Below are 26,925 nucleotides of genomic sequence, written 5' to 3' on the forward strand. Positions count from 1 at the left end.
GCCAGTGATTCGGGCAGTAAAGTTGACCAAAAGGTGAAAAGGAAAAACAAGCAGTGCCCGAAAAGCCTATTAAGAAACAGAAGACTGGTGAAAGCTGCAAAGGTGCTGCCTCCTCCAAACAAAGTAGCAACAGAGATGAAAGTATGTTTCAGATTGGTAAAATAAGATACTGTACTGTATGTCAGCAGACATCCGTGCTGCTGGACATCCAGTGCAATGCTGAACTTCCAAAGGGAATGTGCGTTGTAAACGTGGCAACAGAGGCAGGTTCCCTCGCTGGCTGGCCTACAAGTCTAGACGCCTGGCGGCGGGCGAGGAAGGCGGCGGTTGCTAGGGGCCGTCCGGTTGCTAGGGCGAGCCTGGCAACGGAGGCGCCGGCAGCAGGCCCGGTCGCTAAGGGCGGGGCCGGCCGCGCGCGCGCCGCGTCGCGTCGCTCAGAGGCGTGAGTCGGCGCGACCGGGGCGGCAGAGAGAAAAGGACCCGGATGCCGGGGCTATGGAGTTCCCCTTCGACGTGGACGCGCTCTTCGCGGAGCGCATTACGACGGTGGATCAACACTTGCGGCCGTCGGGCCGGAGGGGGGCCCACAGGTAACCGTGGCAGCGGCACGGGCTTTGGGTGGGCCTGTCATACCCCCACCCCACCCCTCGCCTATGGGGCTCGTTTCGCCCCTCGAAAACAGCGCAGGGCGGCAGTCCGCCCCCTCAGTTGCGCCTGAGCACCGCGGGGAGGCGCTCTCCCTGCGCGCCCGTGACGCCCCTAGGAGCCGCTCGTGGCGGCTGTTCCCACGCCCATCTATTGTCTCATGCGCAGGGTAATTGATAGCCCTGGCTGCTTCTCGCCTCTTTCCCCTGGGAATGAAGGTGTCAACCTTTATATACTGTGTGTGTAGGTATAAATTTTGACACCCTGGTTCCTAACTCAGAAGTCAATGTCACGGGGCTTTATTCCCAGACATGTGACCTTAGCCATGAATGTTCTTGCTCTTTCCCTCTTTGTTTACATGCTAACGTCTGTACCCAACTTTTTATTCAAGGAATTCCAGCTGTTCAGACGTAGTTCTCTCTTCCCCCCTGCCTTCCCCATCACTACCTGTTGTTTTCATTTCTCCCCTCCCACAACAACCCCGTGAGGTAGGTTAGGCTGAATATAGCGACTTGCCCAAGGTCACCTAGCCGAAAAAGAGATTCGAATCCCAGCCTCACGTTCGCATACAGTACATGTTTTGGGAATAAAGTGGGGGTTAGCCTGTGTTTGTGACACTTGAAGTGGATGGAGGATGGGTAGGTACAGAAATGATAAATGATTCACAGGTCCATTGCTCCATGGTTGCATCTACGCCTGGTTTGTTGTATTTAAAAGAAGATTGTAGCAAATAGGATACTACTACTTTTTTGAAGATGATAGTACTGTATAGAATAATATTATTTAACATGGTTAATAGTGATGTTTAAATAGTATCGGCCTACTTCAAAGCATGATTTATAGTTCTCTGTTTGACCATGAACAATCTTAAAGTGAAGTAACTACGGTAAAAGTTTTGCTCTTACCTGCACAGCCTGGGATAGCATATTTAAAATCAGCTACAGCTGCCATCCTGAGAATGGTGGCTAATCTGCTTTAATCTATTGTCTTGGAACAATGATCCCTGTTGCTGTATGTGCTTCGCAGGGGGTTTATTTTTGTTCTATAAGTCTGCACAGAAAGATACAGCAGTCCCCTGTGGCAGATACTGTCCCTGCTTTCCGGTTGTCTTACAGCAGTGTTTCTCAGGCACTATATCTGTAGGAAATCCTTTATGCATTTACATTTTTGCTCAGGAGCTTCTGTACAGTAGACTAGCTTCGTTTACACAATGACACACCCCTCCCCATCCTCCATCCAGGCACCCAGTAGACATTATCAGTGTTCAATTATGAATCTATCCTGTCAAAAATACATGGTGTGAAGTGGGGCTGATGAGGGCTGCGGCCTGGTGAGAGTCCTGAGGGCCAGGGTACCCTACCCTGATGTAGGGTTCTTGTTAAGTGTTTGGGGTTCCACAGTTACCCCTTCATAATGGAGGTGGTGATCTAGTACAGTCAAACCTCGGTTTGCGACCGCCTCCGTTTGTGACCGCTTCAGTTTCCGACCACCGCGGACCCAGAAGTGTTTACATCCGGGTTCCGTGGCGCTCGGTGCGCAGAAGCGATCTGCGCAGCTTGCGCATGAGCAGAAGCACTCTATCGGTGCTTGGCGCACGTGCAGAAGCGTGCCTTCGGTGAGCGACCGAACCGGCTCCGCGGAACAGATTGCGGTCGCAAACCGAGGTACAACTGTATGTATTTTGAGCTGTCTTACAGGGGGAGCATTACAAAGGCCAATAGGTAATGGCGATCAAATTGCCTTTCATGGAAGCTTGTCTGAACCCCTTAATAAGCTTCCAAGGAAGCCTAGAATTTCTCAGAACAGAGTCTGAAAACCATGGTCTAGAAGCATCAATATGGGCAATGACGGTTTACATTAGCATCATTCTTTCCATCCATCCACAGTGTATAGCAGCGAGATGCCCCATTGCTTTAGGATTACCTGGTTGCATGGATGAGGTACCTTTTGTTGACTAATCTCTTATCCTTTTGCCAGCAACACTAGGAGAGGGCTGTTAGCTTCATATGCTGCTTGTGGTGTTCCCAGAAACATGAAGTGGCTACTGAGGGAAAAAGGATGCTTTACTAGATGGTACTCTGGTCTGATCCAGCAGCAGTTGTCTTCTGCTTAGCGTCCTGGGTGGATCTTTATTAGGCAGCCTTAAACCTTTCCCAAAATTTATCTCTGTTTTGAGTTGCTATTTTTCCTAACGTGCTCAGTCAATTCCAGGAACCTCCTATTATTTCTTTCTGTCCCGGGGCTATGACATTGCAGAACTTGCCTGATACTTTGCTGCCTCCAAAGTGTCAACGATTCCTCTCCTCCTTCAAGTATTTGGACCATTTCCTGTTCTAGGTTTCTCTTCGATTAGATTATTCAGGCTCTCAACCTAGTTGCTTTTCTTTCTCTCTCTTTTTCTTCATGGCCAGGGTGGATCATCAGCAGGAGCTCATGAGGATCATAGATGAGATGGGCAGGGCCTCTGCCAAGGTGGGTCAGGGATTATGGTTTTTGGGTAAACAGGAGGATGTGTGTGAAGCCAGGTTGCCTATCCCTTGTAAGCCTTGGCCAATTCACTTAAAACTGTAACTAAAACACAAATATAACTGTGGAGCAGAAGTGGGTGGGTGGGAAAAACAGTTTCATTGAAAATGAATAATCTCCTAAATGCCTGGGCAAAAGCACAGGTGAAGCAGCTGTGGTTGGCTTTGTAGGTCTTAAGTTGCTCTGTCCTGGGAGATGCACTGTCTCGCAGTTTAGTTCAGCCTAGAGGATGCAAGAAAGGAGAGAGGGGATCTTTTTCTCTCCAAGGGATATAAGCTCCAGTTCAGATATCAGTTTGTTCAGTTGCCCTTCCAAGTCCTTTTTTAAAAAAAAAATCTTCGCAAGTCAGTGAAACAAAACTTTTGGGTTTCAGGCCCAGAATCTGCCAACGCCAATCACCAGCGCTTCACGGATGCAAACCAACCGCCATGTTCTCTACATTCTGAAGGACAGTGAAGCAAAAACGTGAGTGTGGCTGCGACTGAGGGGCTGGAGTCTTAAGGGTCCAGTCCTTTGCATGCCTACTCAGAAGTAAATCCCACTGAGTTCAGTGGGACTTACTCCCAGGTAAGTGTACATAGGATTGCAGCCCAAGCCATTTCTATGGGAACATCTTGGGATACAGCAAGAAAAGACTGTTGTTCTGAACCATACATAGGAACTCTACACAATCTGCTTAGCCGTAGCAACCATAGAAATGTTTTTCAGGGATTTGCAGACTCCTTGAAATATCAAAGTTCCCCCTCTTTTTCATTGGGTGGGTGGGGAGATCTTGCCCTGTTTCCTTCATCACAGTTGCTTGTCCCTCACAGTTGCTAGTTCCATGTATTCCTGTATCTGTATGCTGCTTTCTCTCTATCTGTGACATTCTTGACCAAAAATCCTCTGCTCTTGGAATAGCATACATTTTCCTGATTTGCATAAATCATTACAATTTTGGAATCTGAAAAGCAAAAAACCCTCTCTATTTAATAATACTGTTTCCTCTTGCTACTCCGAATCATCTAGCCTCTAGTTCAAGGATGAGGACACTTTGGCCCTCTAGATATTTGTTGGCCTCCAACTTCCGTCAGCCTTGGTAATCATGGACAATGGTCAGGGCTGATGGGAGCAGTAGTCAAAAACATCTGGCAAGCACCAGGTTAGGGGAGATTGATAGTCTCCCTTGGGCCCCTTATCTCAATTTTATACAGCAGGTTTTATCACTCGCCCTAAAAGTGTAAATAAGCAGGTGTTTTGCAGATAATGTTTTGGCTCTAAGTAACTGTAGATCCTGTGGCGCCGTCAGGAATAAATACATTACAGTAATAAATGATAGCCCTCCTCTGCCTCAGTGGCCCATTGTTCATACATCTCTAACTAATGGTTTGTATCTTTTCTTCATTGTTACCAGGGCCGGGAAAGGAGTCATAATTGGCTTCCTCAAGGTGGGATACAAGAAACTCTTTGTACTGGTAAGTTGCAATGGGAGGTTGCCTTTGTGTGCAGAGCAGTTGTCTCTGAAAGGGTCATTGGTACCAAACAGGATTCTTCCTTAAAGAATCGTGGTTGATTTGATACCAAGGCCACTGAGAGATCTAGCAGAACTAGGTGGAGACAACTGCCTTCCTTCTTTGTAATATCCATGAAGTCAGCTGACATTTGTATGTGTTGGAGGTAGAAGGAAGGAAGATCTTTAAAATGAAAGTGCTAGCAATATAGATTGGTTTTTGTTGTAATCGTGTTGCGTGCTAGGTCACAACATGGGGCCTGAATTTCCTTAAAGTAGCATTTGACAATTTGATTTAAACAAGAGTGTCTCAGAAATGTAAGCATAAGCTAGCATGTATTGATATAAGTGTCTCAGATATTTTAGCTCTGTTACTTATGGTGAGTATGAAATGTCTGTTTTTATTCTGTGTACTCTGCTCTGTTTTTATATATAGATACGCATCTTGCAAGTCTTCCTCCTTTCTTTCAGGACCGCCACGGAGCTCACAATGAAGTGGAACCACTGTGCGTATTGGACTTTTATATCCATGAGTCCCTCCAGAGGCATGGCTATGGCAAGGAGCTCTTCCATTACATGTTGCAGGTGTGCCTCTGCATATTCTCCTCTGTCTCTCTGTCTCTGTCTCTGTCTGTCTCTCTCTCCCCTGCCCTTGTAATATCCTGGCTGGGTCATATATCCCTGTATTCCATGTGCCCACTTCCTACAGTTAAAGGCTCAATCCCCTTCACAGTGAATCAATCTGTGTGGAGATTTCATTCTTGACCACAGATAAGGTGATCAGTTAGACAACAGGCGTGAAATACACTTTCTCCACAGAGTCTTCTCCAGGGGATATTTTATCTCTGTGAGAACACATCCCATCCCATGTACAATGCTTATTTGTGGATGTTGTGGTTTCTATGGCCTTGGAGCTATTCTCGGTTCATATTAATTTTAGCTGTATGGAACCAGTGCAGATGGTTATCCCAATGGGCACTAATTAATTCACCCAGCCAGGCTGACCTGGATGGGGTTGGAACAAGCTCTTGGGAGCTACTGTTTAACATTCTTGCCCTGTGGGTTGCTTCACAGCCTTAGCAAGCTGCTTGCACCTCTCTTCTGTAAATAACAGCAGCTGCTGTTGGGAGTGTTGCTTTGGTTTTGTTGATATCTCTTTTCACCTGTCCTTCCTGTTACTGCACCTTTCAAGGTTCATAGAAACTCGCTGCTGGCGATCCAGCTCCTAAATCCAGCTCCTAAATTTTACCCCTTCTTTTGAGGTGGAAGCTGTAGTCCCCAACCTTTATCTTCACTTCTCTCTGTCTCCCCTCCCTCAGCAAGAGCGAGTGGAGCCTCACAAACTGGCTGTGGATCGCCCCTCAGAGAAGCTGCTCTGCTTCCTCCGGAAACACTATAATCTTTGTGACACTATTCCCCAGGTGAGCTGGTCTCTTTGTGATGGGAAGGCAGGATGGAAGAAAGCAACAGCAATTCCTTCACATTTTGACTTATTTTATTATTTGTTTCATAAAATGTATACACCACTTGGTGGTGGTTGTTTTATAAAGAAATCACCCTCAATGCAGTTTGATAGCTAATGTAATAATGGATTCAGTGGATTTGTAGCTGGCTTACTGACCGAACCCAAAGGGTGCTCATCAATGGCTCCTCCTCATCCTGGAGAGTAGTGACTAGTGGGGTGCCACAGGGTTCTGTCTTGGGCCCAGTCTTGTTCAACATCTTTATCAATGACTTGGATGATGGGCTTGAGGGAATTGTGAGCAAGTTTGCAGATGACACCAAATTGGGAGGGGTGGCTAACACCCCAGAGGACAGGATCACACTTCAGAATGACCTTAACAGATTAGACAACTGGGCCAAAGCAAACAAGATGAATTTTAACAAGGAGAAATGTAAAGTACTACACTTGGGCAAAAAAAATGAAAGGCACAAATACAGGATGGGAGACACCTGGCTTGAGAGCAGTACATGTGAAAAGGATCTAGGAGTTTTGGTTGACCACAAACTTGACATGAGTCAGCAGTGTGATGCAGCAGCTAAAAAAGCCAATGCAATTCTGGGCTGCATCAATAGGAGTATAGCATCTAGATCAAGGGAAGTAATAGTACCACTGTATTCTGCTCTGGTCAGACCTCACCTGGAGTATTGTGTCCAGTTCTGGGCACCACAGTTGACGAAGGATACTGACAAGCTGGAACGTGTCCAGAAGAGGGCAACCAAAATGGTCAAAGGCCTGGAAACGATGCCTTATGAGGAACGGCTAAGGGAGCTGGGTATGTTTAGCCTGGAGAAGAGAAGGTTAAGGGGTGATATGATAACCATGTTCAAATATATAAAAGGATGTCATATAGAGGAGGGAGAACGGTTGTTTTCTGCTGCTCCAGAGAAGCGGACACGGAGCAACGGATTCAAACTACAAGAAAGAAAATTCCACCTAAACATTAGGAAGAACTTCCTGACAGTAAGGGCTGTTCGGCAGTGGAATTTGCTGCCAAGGAGTGTGGTGGAGTCTCCTTCTTTGGAGGTCTTTAAGCAGAGGCTTGACAGCCATCTGTCAGGAATGCTTTGATGGTGTTTCCTGCTTGGCAGGGGGTTGGACTGGATGGCCCTTGTGGTCTCTTCCAACTCTATGATTCTATGATTCTATGATTCTATAATACTCTGTTCACTTGAACAGAGGTGCTACTGAAGGGATTTTTTTATTTTGCTTCGACTCAGACCAACACGGCTACCTATTCACTTGAGTTCGTGTCCATCATCTCTGAAAGTATTCATTTTTAAGCTTACACAGACTGTGGGGCAAGAAGGGAATGGCTCCAGAAAAGTTGGGAATAGCTGTGTGCTGTGCAGGAAGCAAAGAATAAAATGGATTTTGAATGCTCTCTTATTCTACCTGGCACTTCCTCTCAGAGCCACTTTGATCTCCCAAATGATTTTCCGTCTAGGCAGCTTAGAGCCCCAAAGCAGCAAAAGTGTATCTTGCATCTTGACCATTCTCTGGGTCACCCAAAGGTGGTTCTGAGTGGCAACACTTTAATGGAACTGCACACTGGTAAATGTGCCATGAACCAGGCTGGGAGCTGGTCATGGTGCCACTAGCTTAAGCATCACAGAGGAGGGGTGTAGGATGCTGCACAGGTCCTTATACCACGCAGCAGACACTCTAGCCTTGTAGTGGGGAACATACGGCCCTCCAGCGTTGTTGAACTCCAACTCCCATCAACCCCAGCAAGCATGGTTAATAGCCAAGAGTGATGGATGTTGTAGTCTGACAGTGTCCAGAAGGCCAGAGGTTCCTTTTCTCTGCTCTACCCTGTTCTGAAGACCTTGTGCTCAAAAACTCCTGGGAATCTTTGATTGATTGTATTTAAAGGGTAGCCAGTCAGTACGATCATGTTTCATTGCCTGTTTCCAAGTATATTGTAATAAGTGTTTAGCTAATGATTAATTGAATGATAGTTTGATGTTTTGTGTGTGCATATTGCAGTTTTATATGTTATTTTTATGACTTGTCACCATGTAGTGAAAGGAAGGCTTACAAATTGCACAAACCAAGATCCAAAGCATATGCTCTGCTACTAAGCCCCTACCCTTAAGAGTTGTATTCCCCCCCCCCCGAAGCAAATATGCAGACCAGCTGCAAAAAAGAGGGTGAGCGGGGAGGTATCTGTAGGGAGCCCTACAAATGTGTTTCACAAGAAGCTTGGAACAGTGGTGTAGGCTTGGTTTTCTGGCTGATTTTTTAAAAATCTTATTTTTCTTCTTTCAGGTGAACAACTTTGTGATTTTCCAGGGCTTTTTCAGCCACCACCATGGTGAGTCAGTGGCATAAATATTGCTATGTCCTTTTGCTTTGATTCTGCATGTGATTAAGAGTGGGGGGCTGCTCATGAGAAGGGTTAGAAGAGGCGAACAGTATAAAAGCTTCTTCACTTTTTTTTTAAAAAAAGATCTCCGTCAACACAGGCTGGCTTCTGAGCATTTTGCGTGTCATTTACCTTTGCCATCTCCTGATGAATACTAAATATTTGCAGCTTGTAATGTTAAGGATTCCAAAATCTACATGTTAGAATTCAGTGTTTGCGTTGTGCACAGTGGCCTGATGGTTTACACAAGCACGTGACTGACCACGGGATTCTGTTTCCCACCCTTGAGCTGAATAATGGAATGGCTTTATTCCATGCCTGTAATGAAGTTAAAATGGAACCCTCTGGATCCAAATAGCCAGAATGTCCAAGTCTTCAAGGCTTCAGAAGTATGGATGCTGTTTTGGTCCAAAATAAAAGCAAGGCCTATCAAGTTGAGCACCCCATTTCCCACAGTAGTCAACCAAATGCCCAAGGGAAGCTCAGAAGCAAGACCTGAGTGCAACCCCCACTTGTGATTCCTAGAAGCTGATATTTGAAAGGATATTGCAGTCTACTTGGCAGTAGAGCCATAACCACCATGGCTATTAGCCACTGATAGCCTTCCCCCCCATGAATTTGAATAAGCCGTCCATCTTGGTGGGACATTACTGCATCTTGAGTACTGAATTCCATACATGGTTAGTCATCCATTGTGTAATGAAGTGCTTCCTTTTCTCTGTCCTGGGAATGGATGTCCCCAGTACAGTACAGTATAATGAGAGAGGGATAAAAGCTCCCCATTTTGTCTACACCAGTGTTTCTCAACCTTTTTTGGGCCAAGGCACACTTGTTCCATGAACAAAATCACGAGGCACACCACCATTAAAAAAGTTAAAAAATTTAACTCTGTGCCGCCCTATATTGACTATATAATTATGACTGTAAGAAACACTTGCCAATTGCTGTGTTGGTTGCAATCTCCTGTAATAAGGCTTCACAAGCCGCTGATTTCTCTGCCAGCACAATCCTTTGCTCAGCAAGTTTCAGGTTGAGCTCATCCAGCCAGCTTCTTTAAGTTTGTCTAAATTTTAGTTTAGTTTGTCTAAATTTTGCGGCGACGTGCGGCGACGAGAAGGGCGATTTGCATTGTCACGTGCCTGGCGGCCGCCAATATCCATCACTAACCCGCCGGAAAGGAAGCCGGCCGGGTCACGACGCGGGGCGAGCGCAGCTCTCAACAGCCACCACACCACCCTCCCTTCAATGCAAATCGCCCTTCTCGTCGCCGCACGTCGCGGCACACCAGCCAGCGTCTCTGGTGTGCCGCGGAACAGCGGTTGAGAAACGCTGGTCTACACCATGTACAATGTTATCCTTTCCCCCAAGATTAACAGCTCCAAAAACTGAAGTCTTTCTTTACATTAATAAGAATCTCACACCATGGATTTATATTGGTGGCATTGGTGGGGGTTTGAGAGTAATAATTTCAAGCTAATCTTAGTGTAGAACAAATATACTACATCCTGTTGGCTGTGATTCAGCATCCGCCAAGAATCTGAAAATGGAATGGCAATTATGCTAATTAAACGCAGAGAAAAGGAAGTGAGGGCCCTCTGTCTAATGACAGATTTCCAGTGTTGTTCCTGGAACTTCCTGAGTAGAGTGCCTACACATGCTTTTGCTCGTTGGCTAGATCTTTGAATACAATTAAGGGACTGTTCCTATTGCATGCCTTAACTACCATTCATGAAATCATGTTCTTCTAGGTTAATTCTTAGATGATCACCCACACAGTTTAGAACTGCCATTCATTTGGTTGCTCAGAAAAAGCTCTTAAAATCCCTACTCCCATTTCTGGGTTACCGTGGAATGGCGTCAGACGGCGAGCTCTGTTCTCCGTGAGCGGCTCGCTCATCGTGAGAGTTCTGGGGGAAGCACGCGGGCACTGTGCACCCCTGAGAAAGCCCAAAAGGTTCTTTTTGGGTTCAAAGGGGTCCAGCAGCACAATTCTGATTCTTGTCCCGCTCTCCATTCTGAAAAGAGCCGTGGGGGCGAGATTGAGCTGAAAGCACCAAGCTCCAACACAGCTCCACGATGAGAAGCCTCAAGCTCCGTGCATCAAAGGAGTAACTTTTCCAAAACTTTAAAGCCTAGAATTAATTAACTACCAAGAGGATAATAAACTGTTTATTTAAACTGAAATTAATTGGGCAAACATTAGGGGTATAAAAAGGAGGTCCACCCCAGACTCGTTCTTTTAAATCTACGAGGGAAATAATTAAATGATACTCTTTTTTTTTTAACCTACTAATAATCAACTTCTACGAGTGCAATTAGTCCAATGAGATGAACTAGAGTTTATTGATCTCCTCTTTGTGAATATAAGAATCAGAGCATACTTTGATAAATTGCACTGGTTTTGCTGGACTTATTCTCCTATTTTCATCTTACAGTATTTCTATTTTTGCCTTTTTTTATTATATAGCTCCCAGTATTGAACTATTTTGATTATTAAGGGATCTTCCTGATGACTGCTTCTCATGGTTGGAATAAGATTTTGTTTTGTTTTCTTTTATTTATTTTATATGAGATAAAATGTTTATACAGTGGTACCTCGGTTTATGAACACAATTGGTTCCGGAAGTCTGTTCATAAACCGAAGCGTTCATAAACCGAAGCAAACTTTCCCATTGAAAATAATGGAAAGTGGATTAATCCGTTCCAGGCGATGAAAAACACCCCCTAAAGCAGCAATTTAACAATAATTTTACTTTCTACCAAGAGCTTTCCGAGGCCTATGGAGGCCTCCACGGAGGCATCGGAGGGTCCGTGACTGGGACGCAGCCACGGAAGCACTCCGATGCCTTCACAGAGGCAAACTGCACAGAAAGGAGCCTTTCCCCGATGCGAGTGCCCTGCGCTGCGGCCGCCTCTCAGTCAAGGCGGCTGAGTAAAGCGCGGGAAACCGGGGGGGGGGGGTTCTCTTTGGAAGCTCTTACCTCGAGCTTAGAAAAGGGCTTCCAGCAGCAGTAGCAGCAACAGCAGTGAGAGGCTTTGCGATTCGTTTCGCTGCACGGCGGTGGCAGCGCTCGTAGCTCTCCTTCCCCCTCTCTCTGCGGTGCTGGCCGGGCGACCTTCCTCCTCCTCAGAGCAGCCGCCGCCACCACCAGACGCCAGGACTGGCCGGGGTGGCTCGCGGTGCGCCTGGCTCTGGTTGGAGCGGCGGCGGCAATGGCGGCTCTCTCAACCCCGAGCCTCTCCACTCCGCAGGGGCGCAATGGTGAGGGCCCGGCCTCGCTTCTCTTGACCCCTCCGCGAGGCCGGGCCTTCGCCGTCGTGCTCCTGCGACGTCTCTCCACCTTCGGCGTCGCGCTCCTGTGGAGAGGCGTCGCAGGAGCGCGAAGGTCCGCTTCTCTTGAGCCCTCCGCGAGGCCGGCTCAAGAGAAGCGGGCTTTCGCGTCGCGCTCCTGCGACGTCTCTCCACCTTCGCCGTAGCGCTCCTGTGGAGAGGCGTCGCAGGAGCACGAAGGTCTGCTTCTCTTGAGCCGTCCACGAGGCTGACTCAAGAGAAGCGGGCTTTCGCGTCGCGCTCCTGCGACGTCTCTCCACCTTCGCCGTAGCGCTCCTGTGGAGAGGCGTCGCAGGAGCACGAAGGTCTGCTTCTCTTGAGCCGTCCGCGAGGCTGACTCAAGAGAAGCGGGCTTTCGCGTCGCGCTCCTGCGACGTCTCTCCACCTTCGCCGTAGCGCTCCTGTGGAGAGGCGTCGCAGGAGCACGAAGGTCCGCTTCTCTTGAGCCCTCCGCGAGGCCGGCTCAAGAGAAGCGGGCTTTCGCGTCGCGCTCCTGCGACGTCTCTCCACCTTCGCCGTAGCGCTCCTGTGGAGAGGCATCGCAGGAACGTGACAGCGAAGGCTTCTCTTGAGCCGGCCTCGCGGACGGCTCAAGAGAAGCAGACCTTCGTGCTCCTGCGACGCCTCTCCACAGGAGCGCTACGGCGAAGGTGGAGAGACGTCGCAGGAGCGCGACGCGAAAGCCCGCTTCTCTTGAGTCAGCCTCGCGGACGGCTCAAGAGAAGCAGACCTTCGTGCTCCTGCGACGCCTCTCCACAGGAGCGCTACGGCGAAGGTGGAGAGACGTCGCAGGAGCGCGACGCGAAAGCCCGCTTCTCTTGAGCCGGCCTCGCGGAGGGCTCAAGAGAAGCGGACCTTCGTGCTCCGGCGACGTCTCTCCATCTTCGCCGTAGCGCTCCTGTGGAGAAGCGTCGCAGGAACGTGACAGCGAAGGCCCGCTTCTCTTGAGCCGGCATCGCGGAGGGCTCAAGAGAAGCGGACCTTCGCGCTCCTGCGACGCCTCTCGACAGGAGCGCGACGCCAAAGGTGGAGAGACGTCGCAGGAGCACGACGGTGAAGGCCCGGCCTCGCGGAGGGGTCAAGAGAAGCGAAGCCGGGCCTTCACCATTGCGCCCCTGCGGAGTGGAGAGGCTCGGGGATGAGAGAGCCGCCATTGCCGCCGCCGCTCCAACCAGAGCCAGGCGCACCGCGAGCCACCCCGGCCAGTCCTGGAGTCTGGTGGTGGCGTCTGCTCTGAGGAGGAGGAAGGTCGCCCGGCCGGCACCGCAGAGAGAGGGGGAAGGAGAGCTGCGAGCGCTGCCACCGCCGTGCAGCGAAACGACTCGCAAAACCTCTCACTGCTGTTGCTGCTACTGCTGCTGGAAGCCCTTTTCTAAGCGCGAGGTAAGAGCTTCCAAAGAGAACCCCCCCCCGGGGTTCCCGCGCTTTACTCAGCCGCCTTGACTGAGAGGCGGCCGCAGCGCAGGGCACTCGCATCGGGGAAAGGCTCCTTTCTGTGCAGTTTGCCTCCGTGAAGGCATCGGAGTGCTTCCGTGGCTGCGTCCCAGTCGCGGACGCTCCGATGCCTCCATGGAGGCCTTCATGGGCCTCGGAAACCTCGGGTTACTTACTTCCGGGTTTCGATGGTTCGTAAACCGAAAGTTCGTAACCCGAGGTGTTCGTAAACCGAGGTACCACTGTATGTGATTAGCTGATTTTCCCTTCCTCCCTTCCTCCTGAAAAGCTTACTCATCTTTCTTTCACTCTCTCTTCTCGCAGCTCCAATGAGAAAGTTGCCTGCAAAGCGTCAAGAGGGGGATATAAAACCATATTCTTCAACAGATCGAGAGTGTAAGAGATTGATAACTGAGGCTGCTTCTGGATTGGGAAGTGGGTTTAAGCGTTTCTCTTTTTTGTGGGAACGTTGCAAATCAGCCTCCAGATTGAGGGGGCAAGTTGTGAATGACACCAAGACAAGAGAACCCATTTCGTGTTGGTTCTCAGGGTAGGGTGGAGACCAGCTGACTTCATGAAGCAGAGGAATGTGCATATTATGTGTTCATGGTTCCATGATACTTGTCGCAGTTAGATCACTAGGGGTACGGTAGCTGTTTGATTTAGAAGAGGCTGGGGAGTAGGAGAAGAGGCAAGTCAGTTTTGAAATCCGAGACTGATTTCAGTCAGAAGAATCTAAATTCCATCCAAGCTTGGAAGTGAGCGGGCTTTTTTTAAAAGAAAAACGGTTCCCTTGTCTAGGAAGTGAACTACAAGATCCTGGGGCTCAGCCGCCACCTTTTAGAATGTGCCAGTTCCAAACTGGTCCCCTGACAGGATGCCAGGGAAACATTACATAAAGAAGAAAATGCTCAAACTTTGTCCTACCTGGCCTTTCATAAGTAAGGATGCAGCTGTTTTTGAGCTTCCTGTAGTGCGAGTGGGAGAAAAAAAGCAAGGTTGTTCCCTGGGTCTTTGGTCTTACAGCAAGCGAGAAGGCGAAGGTGATGGTGATGCTGTTGCTTTTAAGGGACCCAGAGTGGCTGCCTTTTTGAATAGCATACCTTGGGCCTCTCTAGGAACTCGAGGACTGAACCTTTTATATATATATATTTCCCCACAAATAGTCCTGAAGCAAGAAGTTGAACCACCCTGGCCCTTCAACCAGTCTCGCTCATTGACCCGCTCCAGCAGTCTGGGGAACTCGCCAGTGCGAAGCTGCCTCAAGCCTTTCCTCAACGAGCAGGAGCTGCTGAAGAACTTGCGCCTCTGCCCGCCCCACTCAACTGCCCACCTTCTGATGAATGGTGAGCCCGGAGACCCAGCTTCACAGAGGCGGAGAACCAGGTACAGATGGAGATGTGGGGTATCTGAAAATCTTGCAGTAGGTGGGAAAGAATGCCCCCCCCCTCTCTCTGTGTACGTGTGGAATAGAATATTGTTTCTGTTGAGCTTGGGAAGTAGACAATCCTTAAGGATCTCTGTATCAAAACACTAGCAGGCATTTCATTTCCAAATGACTTCAGATTCTGGTTTTTTTTTTTGGTCTTGTCACACTGGGGCCTTGTTAACAGAGAAGTCTGTTTCCTGAACTTAAGTAGTTCAAACTATGCATCAAGACATTCTAAATCCTTGACAAGAAAAACTGAATTCTGCTGCCCGTAAAAATTATTACAAAATGAAATGATTTGTGTAGTTCGGCTTACTTTTACATATTTCATTCTGACTTTACTTTCCTGTATCAGTAAATTTTTAATGTCTGATGTTTTACAATTTTTTAATATATGCTGTAAGCCGCCCAGAGTGGCTGGGGAAGCCCAGCCAGATGGGCATGTTGTAAATAATAAAATTATTATTATTATTATTATTTATTATTATTATTTATATTAGTCAAGTGAGATGGGGAAATACAGCTGTGCAAGGTACTGAATACTCCCACTGTAAATCAATAAAAAAAAAGTTTGTTCAGCAGTTCCTCTGGCTTCTGAGACTTCACCAGGCATTGCCCACTTGCCTTCAAACATATCTTCATACCCTAGGGCAGGCATAGGCAACCTTGGCTCTCCAGATGTTATGGAACTACAACCCCCATGACCCCTAGCTAACAGGGCCAGTGGTCAGGGATCATGGGAGTTGTAGTTCCAAAACATCTGGAGAGCCAAGGTTGCCTATGCCTGCCCTAGGGGCTAGAATCTTGCTTTGTAAAATGAAAACTGATTTGGAGAAGACTAACTGTGCTCAGTACCCTATTTTGAAACTGTACCATCTGGAATTGGGTGATGGATGTTGAAATCCCTGGGATAAAGCTGTATGTCTTGAGACCCTGGAAAATACTGACTGTGTGAACAGTACAGGGAAGAAGGATGAACACGTTGTAGTTACTTAAACAGCTACAATGCTCTTTCTAGCTACCTCCAGTTCCACCTGGCAGTGGTTGCTAGTGTATTACGTAGGTACCTAGTTACTACAATGTGCTTACCCTTTCCTGGACACAGGAGTTAAAAGGCCAGGTTGGGACTAGAGACTGAGTGCCAGAGGCAGACTTGGAATCAGAGAGGACAGTGGCAGCAGCGAGCCAAGATAAATGGAGGCAGAATGGATGGGTGGAGTTGCAAATACAACAGAGCTTCAGCAGTAAATGTGGGACTTGCACATCTAGGGGAGGGGCAGAGAGGTGCTCATTTAGGCACAGGGTTAACCTTGAGTGAGATGTGGGAAAGTACAGAAAGTGATGGCAAAGCTGAGCTGCCCTAGGCATAGGAATAGAGAGGTTTGCACTGCAGTGACCCACAGGCTCCCTCTCAGGATTTAATCCTGCATATCATTCCTTATGGCCATGGGTGGCTAATTCTTCTGTGCAATTCTCTAGTTGGCAGAATTGGTCTCGATCACATGCAGACCACATGAAATGGGACTGAGCGCTTGCAGTTTGTCAGTTTGCTTTGCATCTGACATGCCAAAAGGATGTTAGATTTGAACTTGGCTCACTGAGTGCTAGATGAGATTATGTTTGATTTGTTTGTGGCTCTCGAAAGCTATAAAGCCGTAAAGATGTGCCAGTTTTGCATGACCAGGCTATATTAATCTTAGGTTGTGGATGTTGCTGTGGATGAAATACACTTTTGTATTGCACATTTTCCATGCATGCTTCTAATGCAGTTATTTAAAAAAAAACTTTTTTGTGGGTCTTCAGTTCTAATTGCATGCACTTTCACCTTTGTTCCTTTGAATAAAGAGTGCCCTGGGTCATATTTATTTCACACAACAGTGAATAGTATCTGATATGCTATAAAAGGTTTGGAGAAATGTAGGCAGGGCCTCAGGAAGTTTCAGAAATCAGAGGTTCTAGAAAGGTCTTGCTGCCCTACACAGCTCTTTATCCTCTTGCCATGGCAGCATCCTCACATTCCTTCCCCCTCCTTAATGCTTGCCTTCCATCATACTCATCCTTGCACTTAATCCAGCACCAAAAGCATAATATATCCACCATTTCCAGAGTACCATTTATCCATTAGCACTGTGTCTCTCAGAAGTGAGATGTTTTCTTCGGTATCTTAACCTGATAGATTTTCCCCAAATGGTCTGATTGGGGGTCTAACCTCTCTTTCTTTTTTTCTGTTTTCAATCCCCTCCTCTTCCCCCCCTTTCCTTTCCTTTCTTCTCTTCCTCCCCCTCTCCACCACCAGCTCCCTGAATCGTGCTGAAAACAGCCATTGATCGCCGGTCTCTGCTGTGTCTACCCAGCCGTTGGGCCTCCACTTGTGTCCTTGAGTTCTTTCTAGCAGCGAAAAATTGGTTTTACATCCAATTTCCTCATCCCTTCCTTTTTATAAGCTTTATGGGTAGAACCTGTAAGGATGTGGGTTTATTTATATTGTGTGTATGTGTGTGTTTGGTCTTCAATTTTTTAATGCCAAGATTCCGGAACGCCCTTAAGGAAAGGAACCTAGCTGCGTTTTTCAAAGCTGGGCTTTAACAAAATTCAAATTATTTATTAAGTTGGGCTTCAGCTCCAAAGCGGTGAGAGCTTACAGCTGGGAAAGTATTGGTGTCCCAAGTATACACTCTTTGACACTGTGGTCTGCTGCCTGTCGCCATATAGACCTGTCAGCCGTCTGTTGTGACCTGCCAATCATGGATCCAAAGAAGACAATGCAAGTTTACTGTAAATTATCACTTAGTTCTGTAAGATTTCACTTTTGAAAAAACTGGCCACATAGATTAAATGAGTAGTCGTCGGACTGGTGACAAAACGTAACACTGTCAGGACTGGATGTATTATTAGATGGGATGAGATCACCCACCTCAGATGGCAGATTTTACTTTACTATTAAAAACAAGCAAATTATTGAAATGGTTAATATAGTCTTACCACCATGAGGCAGGTACGGTTTTGGATTTACAGTGTTAGGCGCCACCTGGCCAGCCGCCTGTGAGTTTTAGATTGGTAAGAGACAGTTTAACTTCAGAGCCTCGTAAAGAGGCATCAACCTGTGGTGCGGACACATCCTGCTGTTATCTCTGATAAACAGAGTTTGCGTTATTATTATTATTATTATTATTATTATTATTATTATTATTATTATTTCTTGTAGGGCTTCAAAAGCCTGTTTCCTTTTATGTGGGATACACTGCTTTTAGCAGAGCCCAAGTCAGAGGAGCTGTTCTGGCAGCCTCATATTATTAAAATTGGGGCCCGTGATATTTCTCCTGCACGTTTGGCTAGTCAGTAGGAATCCCTTCCACTTTCATTGTGGATTTTGACAAAGTGCTCTGATCCCTGAAAAACGTACGGTATAGCGTGTTAGTTTTAGTTTTTCCCCCAGTTGTGGCCAGGCTCCCTGTTGCGTTTGGTGTGTTTTGTATCCATGTGCTGTGAATGGCAGAGGCTGATATATGGACAGGCCGGAAGGACGATTTAACTATAACAGTGATAGATGGGCAGGCTAGGAGCTGCTGTAAACTTACTTGCAAGGCTGAACTAGTGGGCAGGCATTAGGGGTCTCTATGAAACCCCTATAAACTCCCTTTTCTGCCCTCACACACCCCCACGCATAGTCCCTTACTCTGAAGGAATGCCCTTTTTTCTCCCTCGCCCTTGCCGTTATGCACCTCAGCCACTTTCTAGATACCTGTTACCCTTACCTTGGAGGAAGTGGCTGAGACATCAAATTAGGCTACAGTGTGTTCTGTTTTAAGGTATATATAGGAGGAACAAATCGGGCGGCCTTGTACCGAGCCAGACCATTGGTCCATCTGGCCCAGTGCAGTCTAATTTGACTGGCAGAAAGGAGTTTTTCCTGCTTTCTGAAACCCTTGTCCTGGAGATGCCAGGTTGGAGGTGGGGATATTGCTGGACTCCTAACTCCATTATCCCTGATCGTTGGCCATATCTGCTCTAGGGCTTGTGGGTGATGGGAGCCCGACAACATCTGGAGGTGCCACAGCTTCCCCACCATAAGAGCACAAGAAGAGCCTGCTGGATCAGGCCAATGGCCCATCTAGTCCAGCAACCTGTTCTCACAGTGGCCAACCAGATGGCTGTGGGAAACCCACATGCAGGACCCGAACACTCATGTAGTTTCCAGCAATTGGTATTCAGAAGGATTGTGCCTGGGAGCGTCTGTCTGCCTACAAAGCTGGGGCTCTGCTTTTTCAGAGTAGGCCTGGGAAAGTTTCCATGATGCATCCCTCTAAAGCAGAGTTGGGCCCAGCAAAGACCACAGCTATTCTTGGCGAAATCCACCTAGTTCTCCTTCAGTATCTCCTCCTCTCCCCCTGCCACCCCCCAAATTAACTCCTAATGGAGTTGCGACTGTAGCCAAAGGTACTTATTGAGCTTCCATTTAGTGTAGTTATGGTGGAAACGTGAGAACCACAATCGTGTTTCCACGTAACCCAGCTTCCATAGAACACAACACTGGCAGTGGTTTCACCCTCTTTGCCAAATTTTAAGAGAGAGGAAGCAAGAAGCTGATTTGCCTGCCTTGTCCACCTCCCTGCATTCTCCCATCTTCCTCCACTTTGTGATTTGCCAACTGTGTGTTGCCTTCAGACATTATTGTGTCTATAGCATGTTCTTCCCTGAATTCCTTTCAGAATGTCACCCCTGAGGCTGCTGATGTGTTTGGGATGTAGCGTAGAAGGACCTGGCTTTGGTGACAAAACCTACAGTGGTTGCCCCTGTCTTCACAAAGCAGGAGAGAGACCCTTACAGGGCTGTAAAATGGATACCTCAGCTTGAGAAGCAGAAGCTCTGGCCTTTATTTTCAGACTTGGGAGTGGAGATGGACAGGTTTAGAGCATGAGAAGTGGGGAACTAGAAGTCCCTAGAATGAGAGTTGGGTCTTGCGTGCCTCAGAGGGGGGGGATTGGTCTCCAGCAGCAAGAAACTGAAAGGTGTTGGGCATGCCAGCCAGAGAATTACTATGCCAGAGAAGCAAGTGAACATATATTGAGGATAAAAGTGCCAAGGTAGCCTAAACTCTTGTGCCAGGGAAAGGAGCAACTTGTTTTAGCAACTTGCAAATGAGGTTGCGTAAAGGTAAAGGGACCCCTGACCATTAGGTCCAGTCGTGACCGACTCTGGGGTTGCGGCGCTCATCTCACATTATTGGCCAAGGGAGCTGGCGTACAGCTTCCAGGTCATGTGGCCAGCATGAGTAAACTGCTTCCGGCGAACCAGAGCAGCACATGGAAATGCTGTTTACCTTCCCGCTGTAGCGGTACCTATTTATCTACTTGCACTTTGACGTGCTTTCAAACTGCTAGGTTGGCAGGATTAGCTATTGTAATTTAGATGTTTACTTAACCAGTAGGTGTAGTAATAATATAAGGAGCAAGGGAACTATATAGAGCTCATGTGGTGTGATGGATGGGGTGTTGGACTAGAATGGGGAAGACTTGGATTCAGATCCGCACTCAGCCCTGATGCTTACTGGGTGACCTTACCCCCCCCTTTCCCTCTCTGTGCCTAACCTACCTCACAGGGTTGTTGTGAGGATAAAATGGGGGCGGAGATACAGATGTCATATGTGCTTGCCTGAGCGGTTTGGCGAAAGGGCAGGATAAAAATGTGGCCATGATTAAAATTCAGGGGCAATGAAACTCTGCCTTTTCCCTTCGGACTCTCCTCAGGCTTCTGAGCTTTGAAATCATGGCATTGCCTGATTTCAAATCTGTCATCACACGCAGGCTCACAGATTTAATGAAAATTCATGAGACTTGGGATGCTACCATCAGAGCCCAATACTATATTCCTCATGTGCGCTGAAATGGCAGAACTGTAAAGTGCCACACGCAGTCCGGCATACGGCATCCTCATTTATGCAGTTTGTTTTGTGCTCCTGTGACACCACATCGAAAGAGAGGAGACTGCAGAGGCCAGAGACGGGTAGGTTGAAGCACTGCCCGCTGAATGTGCCAATGGTCGCCACCCTTTGTGGTCCGCCAGTTGTATCGTGGCAGTGTGGGCTGCCCTCGTATGTGCATAGGTTGTGCCATCAAGTAGCTTGGGCTCGGCTGTAACAGGAGACCACTTTGCTTAACAACGTAGGAACTGCCTTGCTGCATTGCTCCACCTAATCTTGCACTTGGTTTCAAACAGCAGCCAGCTAGTTGCTTCCAGGAGGTTTATAAGAAGATAATGCAGGAGATGGTTTTCCTGCTACTCTTTGTCCTCCGTAACTGGTACTTGGTGTCATTCTTGCAGTTCTGTTTTAGTTTAGCATTTCTAATAGCTTACGATACTCCTATCCTCTATGGCTAAATCTAATCTGTTCTCTCTTTTTTTAAAAAAACAACAACCTAGTGGCTATCTAGTTCTTCGAGTATTTGGCTTGTGCTGCTTGTGCTGCTTTTAAATTTGACTCTTAACAACTTAGACCAGGCCCCTGAATGATACTGAGCTTCACCAGCGAATTTGCTATAAATGTCAGGGCTGGCCAGTGCTACCACTAGGCAAAGGGAAGCAGCTGCCTCAGGTGGCAAAAGCTGAGAGGTGACGAGTGGCAGGGAAGGGCTGAAGAATAGAGCTGCATGTGCCAAGTGGTCTGCTAATCTCTGCTGTGGATGCTGTCCCGTCCCAAGTGTTAAGTAAGATTCATGTAGAAAAAGGTGGGGGTTACGATGAGCTTGAGGCATCAAATGTATTGGGGCAGCCTTGATAATTTTGCAGTGGTCCAGGGCTTGCTTTTAGCCGGAACTCAGTTCTGGCACCTCTCAGGTGAGCGCCATTGGCATTATAAGAGAACAAGGGAGGTATTCATGGTGAGTTCCAGCACCTCTTTTTCTAGAAAAATAGCATTGGCTAGGTCTGTCACTGACAGCCTTTATGGTTTTAAACAGGCATAGGCAAACTTGGCCCTCCAGGTGTTTTGGAACTACAATTCCCATTATCCCTGACCACTGGTCCTGTTAGCTAGGGATCATGGGAGCTGTAGTCCCAAAACATCTGGAGGGCTGAGTTTGCCTATGCCTGGTTTTAAAAAGGGGGCCCTCTGAAGTTCATACACAATAGGTTATATCCAGCTAAGCTCTACACAGAGTAAACTCATTGAAATTTAGGAACCTAAATTAGTCATGTCTGTTAACTTCAGTAGGTCAACTCTTGAGTAGGACTAGCCTTGGGTACATCTCAGTATTGCTCTGTTCTCTAGATGTTGAGGCCAGATGGGGGAATGGCTTTTTTCACCATGCCTGTTGGAAGCATTTTTCTCTGGGAGCATCCAGTTGAACGCTGTGACAGACCTTTGGACAGACCTAGCATAGCCAGTTCTTGCGTCTTATAGCACATCCCCAGATGCCATCTTTAAAGCCCACCCTTCTCAACCCAATATTGCTAACTGGGGGGGGGAGTGAAGCTGAGTGAGAGATGATGTCTGTGGACAAGGCAGAAGTTTGCTTAGCATCTTAAGCTTTTCTCTAGAATGAAGCTCATGGGCCCAAGTAATGTCCCTTATTCCTGGACACAATGGACTTCAAAAGCTGCTCGGATGTGGGGAACTCCCAACATTGCCCCCCCCATCTCTTTAAATTCAGATTTGGCTGCTTGAGAAGCACTGCTCTTTGAGGCTTGCCTTTCCCAACCCCTTTCTCTTCTTATCAAAGCACCTGAGACTCTGAACTGCCTTTGGCTGTTGGTGTCTGGCATGGAAAATACAAAACCTTTTGTTTACATTTCAATAAAGTTTGATTTTTTTTTTTAAAGTTTCAATGCGTGTGGTCTTGTCTTTTTTGTTCCGCATCTGCTGGCTTCTGGAATAACTTGCAAATCCTCTCCTTTCCCTTTCCAGGAATTGGTGTAATATAGTAGGCAAATAGAGCACTGACACTGAACCCTGGAAACCTTGGTTCAAACCTCTCCTTTGCCTTGTGCAGATTGCTTGCCCCTCTTGAGTTAACCTACCTTATACAGGGTTGGGGTAATGAATCCATGTAGGGGCGGAGGGTTGATATAAAGTAACGTCGTCCAAGTACAAGGGAAAGTACATTGCAATGTTGCTCACTTCTGCCCTCCAGGTACAACCTTCTGCAATATAATTCCTTTTGAATGGGGGGGTGGGACTGTGCCCCACTGGATGGATTTCATTCTGTGCATCCTTTCCCCGTGGGACATCCTTGTCCCATTGTATCCTTGCTTGCTGTTCCTGCCCTACCTGCTGCTTTCTGCTGCCGCCGCTTCATCTCCACCCTCCCGCTTGTCTTCCCCCTCCTGCCCTCCAGGACAGGCACTCTAAAGGACAGCCTCATGGCTCAGAGGTCTTCTTACAGCCGCTTCAAGAACTCTGCCCCAGCCGTGGAGCATTCCGATAAAAGAGCAAGTAAGTGACCGCTGGAGGCATAGGAGACATTCCCAGATCTATAGCCAGCTTTTTCTCAAGGGACTGGGTAGTGGGACAAATACCGTTGTACCTTGGATCCTGAACGCCTTGGTACTCGGACATTTTGGGTCCTGAATGCCGCAAACCTGGAAGTGAGTGTTCCGGTTTGCAAACATTCTTTGGAACCCAAACGTCCAACGCAGCTTCTGATTGGCTGCGGGAGCTTCCCGCAGCCAATCGGAATCCGCGCCTTGGTTTCCGAACTTCTTGGAAGTCGAACGGACTTCTGAAATGGATTCTATTGGACTTCTGAGGTACCACTGTACAGGTTAACTGTTTCAGCGGATCCAGAGAACCTTTGGCCCCCTCTGAATGTTGCTGAACTGCAGCTCCCATCAGCCCCAGCAAGCATAGCCAAGGATGATGGGAGCTGTAGTTCAACAATGTCTGGAGGGCCAAAGGTTCCCCCACACTTGCATTACAGCACTGGGATCCTAGCCCATAAAGGACTCCCCCAGGTTGCAATCTTTACTGCATTTACCTGGAAGTCGGCCCCACTGAATTCCATAGGAGCTACTTCTGAGTAGGCATAGTTAGGATTGCGCTGTTCACGGTGAACGTTTCTATAGCACCTCTACAGTGCTTATTTAATGTTATGCCTCATTATTATTTGCTCTAAAGTGCTACAAGTTTTCTCAGCCCTGCGCAGGTATTAACAGGTAACAGTCCCTGTCTGCAGGCTCACGATTTATGAGAGACAGTACAAAAAGCAAGCATTGAACCTGTCTGATACTGAGTTAGATTCTTGGTCCACCTAGCCCTGTGCTGTCTCTGGCAGGAGATCTTTTTCCAGCCCTCCGACCTGGATCCTTTAACGGAAGATTTCAAGGATTGACCCTGGAACTTTAATATACCCAAAGGATGTGTTTTGTAAATTGTACTAGGCTACATAGACAAATAGTCTGGTCTGTTTGTAAGGCAGATTCCTATGTTCCTATTGGACAAAAAACAACACTGCCCTAGATGTTTCTTTAAAAAAGAAAAACCCAAGCTGTGGTTCCCAGGATTTTTGAATTAGGTCCTTGATATCAAATTCTGGCCTTGTGCAAAAGCAGTCTCAACCATGTGGAACAGATTAATTGACGAAGCTCTGATTGGTTTCTTTCTAGCTATTACTTGCTGATGTTTGAGAGATTTCTGCCTAAGGGCTAGTTTTAATATAGTGTGCCTGCCTTCCAGTATGAAGAATTTGGGAGGGGATGGTGGCGGTGGCGGGGTATTGTCATGTCTGTACTACTGAAATGCTGCATTTGTCTGGTTTCTTCCTACCTCTCTAGATGACTTAGAGGACAACCTCAGCTCACCCAGAAAGCTTCAGGAATCAGATAGGTACTTCTTGTTACTTCCCTATCCCATGACTTTTGTTGCAATAAAACAACTGAAGGCACCAAAAGCTATTCTGGTTTGGTATTTTACTAGGTGCAGGACCGTCTAACCAAACACACCTATGTAATTCAGCCTGCAGCAGCACTGCAAGTATATTACAGTTCCTCCTGGTGGCACAGTCCCACTTGGTATTGTTTACATAGACTGGCAGTGGTTCAGGGATTTCTCCCACTCCCAGTGGTACCTGCAGGGGCTGAGGATTGAACCGGAGACCTTCTGCGTGCAAAGCAGATGCTCTACCACTGAGCTATAGCTCTTCCCCACCCGCAGGAGAGAACAATCTCAATCCCTGTAGGGAAATTATCTTATTTCTTTCCCTCCAAACACAGTAGCCACTTTTTCTCCCTCCTTCACTGCTAGGAATCTTCCAGTTGTTCGCTGTGAATGTAAATAAATCAAATCCCTTAATTTCAGTGGGTCTACTCTGAGTGCGATTTAGTTAGATATTGCCCAAATACTTTTCTGCTTCTTAAAGGCAACAGTGGCTAATGAAGGCTCTGAATAGGATGGCAATATCAAATTTGCCATCTAGACTGGAAGTTCAAATTTGATTGTTGTTGTTTAGTCGTATAGTTGTGTCTGACTCTTTGTGACCCCATGGGCCGGGCGTGCTCTGGTCCATGGGGTCAGGAAGAGTCGGACATGACTAAACGACTAAACAACAACAGCAATCAAATTTGTACTTCCAGTCTAGATGAATTGCTTTAAAAGGATTGTGTAAAAACTGAACATCACCACCATTAGCCTTTGGATCATGTCATATGATTTATTTATTTTCAAAGTTTTTATTTATACTTTTCAAGCTTATACATTTCATTAGTTTTACAATCAATTTAACATTTCAAACTTACTTCCCCCTCTTTCTGTGGTTCCTTAAATTTATTTTTAAATATTTTCTGCATATCATTTAATTTTCTCCTTCAATTATCTACTTTAAATATATCCTCTTATGAAACTGCAGGTTATTACAATAACTCTGACAATGTTTTTATCTGTTTGCAATTTAATCTGTAAATATTCAACAAACCATTTCTGTTCTTTTATTAAAAAAAAGTTTGTTATCTTGATTTCTTATTCTTCGGTAAAGGTAAAGGGACCCCTGACAATCAAGTCCAGTCGCGAACAACTCTGGGGTTGCGGTGCTCAGCTTGCTTTAAAGGCCGAGGGAGCCAGCGTTTGTCTGCTTCTGCAGACAGTTTTCCGGGTCATGTGGCCAGCATGACTAAGCCGCTTCTGGTGAAACCAGAGCAGCACAGGGAAACACTGTTCACTTTCCTGCCAGTGAAAGTGGCATTTATCTACTCACTATCTATTTATCTATTTATCTACTCACACTGCGTGCTTTCGAACTCCGAGTTTGGCAGGAGCTGGGACTGAGCAACAGGAGCTCACCCCGTCGCGGGGATTCGAACTGCCAACCTTTCAATCAGCAAGCCTTAGGCTCAGTGGTTTAACCCACAGTGCCACCCGCACCCCATTTCTGCATGTCCCCATAAGTCTTTGTATCCATTTTTCCTTTGCTGGGACTTCTGCTTCTTTTCACTTTTGGGCAAGTAACATTCTTGCTGCTGTAGTGGCATACATAAATAAATTGCTATACAGTTTAGGTAGTTCTGTCCCTATAATTCCCAAAGGAAAAGCCTCTGTTCCCCCCCCCCCTGAAGTTATTTTGAACATCCTTTTCAATTCATTGTGTGTCATTTCCTAGTAAGCTTTAACCTTACTACATGACCACCACATATGTTAAAAGGGATAATGATGATGATATTTGTTTTCTCCGCTAGGCTGGACAGCACCATCATCATCCCCCCAGAACCAGCCAACCTCGGGCAGATGGGAGAGACGGCTCATCCTTCTGCAGAAGCTACACCTCAGAGGATGGACTTCAAAACTTTTATGACCCCAGCTCCTCCAGAAAGGATTAAGGACCATTATGCTTTGGCAGTCACGAACAGCCAACCCTCCTGTGACAACGGCCATCACGTGGCCAGACTCTCCCCGCAGCAGAACAGAGGGTGGCACAATCTGACATCACAATGGACAGTAGCAGGGAGCCCCTATGAAGCCAAATGGATCCACCACAAGTATCTGTATTGCAATACCAGACCCTGGTGAGAGGAATGGCCTGCACTCGTGGCTGTAGTCTTCAGCCAGCAACAGATAATCTTGCCGATATGAGGAAGAGGACTAAATTAGCTGAGATTCTTCTCTTATTGACATATTGACTTGGATCAACCTGTCTTACCTGGAATGCCTCCTACCTCTGGCATTAAATTGTTAGCATTTTCCTGCTCCTTTTCCTTCTGCCCTGGATTCCTTCTGCAG

The 26,925-nt window shown here is 47.1% G+C and overlaps 1 protein-coding gene across 4 annotated transcripts; it reads left to right on the top strand.

Moving 5' to 3' along the window:
• Positions 1-430: 430 nt before the first annotated feature.
• ATAT1 (alpha tubulin acetyltransferase 1) lies at positions 431-26,852 on the top strand. Of its 4 annotated transcripts, none has more exons than XM_035107250.2 (12): positions 431-590; positions 3,057-3,117; positions 3,545-3,636; positions 4,565-4,625; positions 5,132-5,245; positions 5,980-6,081; positions 8,433-8,478; positions 13,619-13,690; positions 14,461-14,680; positions 23,057-23,154; positions 24,492-24,543; positions 26,385-26,852. In XM_035107250.2, the coding sequence occupies exons 1-12, from the start codon at positions 496-498 to the stop codon at positions 26,713-26,715; spliced, it is 1,344 nt and encodes a 447-aa protein (XP_034963141.2). In that variant the 5' UTR covers positions 431-495; the 3' UTR covers positions 26,716-26,852. The 4 variants fall into 4 exon arrangements, 2 of the variants coding, with proteins under 2 accessions (XP_034963141.2, XP_060127202.1); XR_004692038.2 differs by having other exon boundaries at positions 433-590; positions 17,020-23,154; XR_009557078.1 differs by having other exon boundaries at positions 433-590; positions 17,020-24,543.
• The last annotated feature ends 73 nt before the right edge of the window (positions 26,853-26,925 follow it).

The sequence above is a fragment of the Zootoca vivipara genome, chromosome 2 (genome assembly GCF_963506605.1).
Source record: "Zootoca vivipara chromosome 2, rZooViv1.1, whole genome shotgun sequence".
Classification (NCBI taxonomy): domain Eukaryota; kingdom Metazoa; phylum Chordata; class Lepidosauria; order Squamata; family Lacertidae; genus Zootoca; species Zootoca vivipara.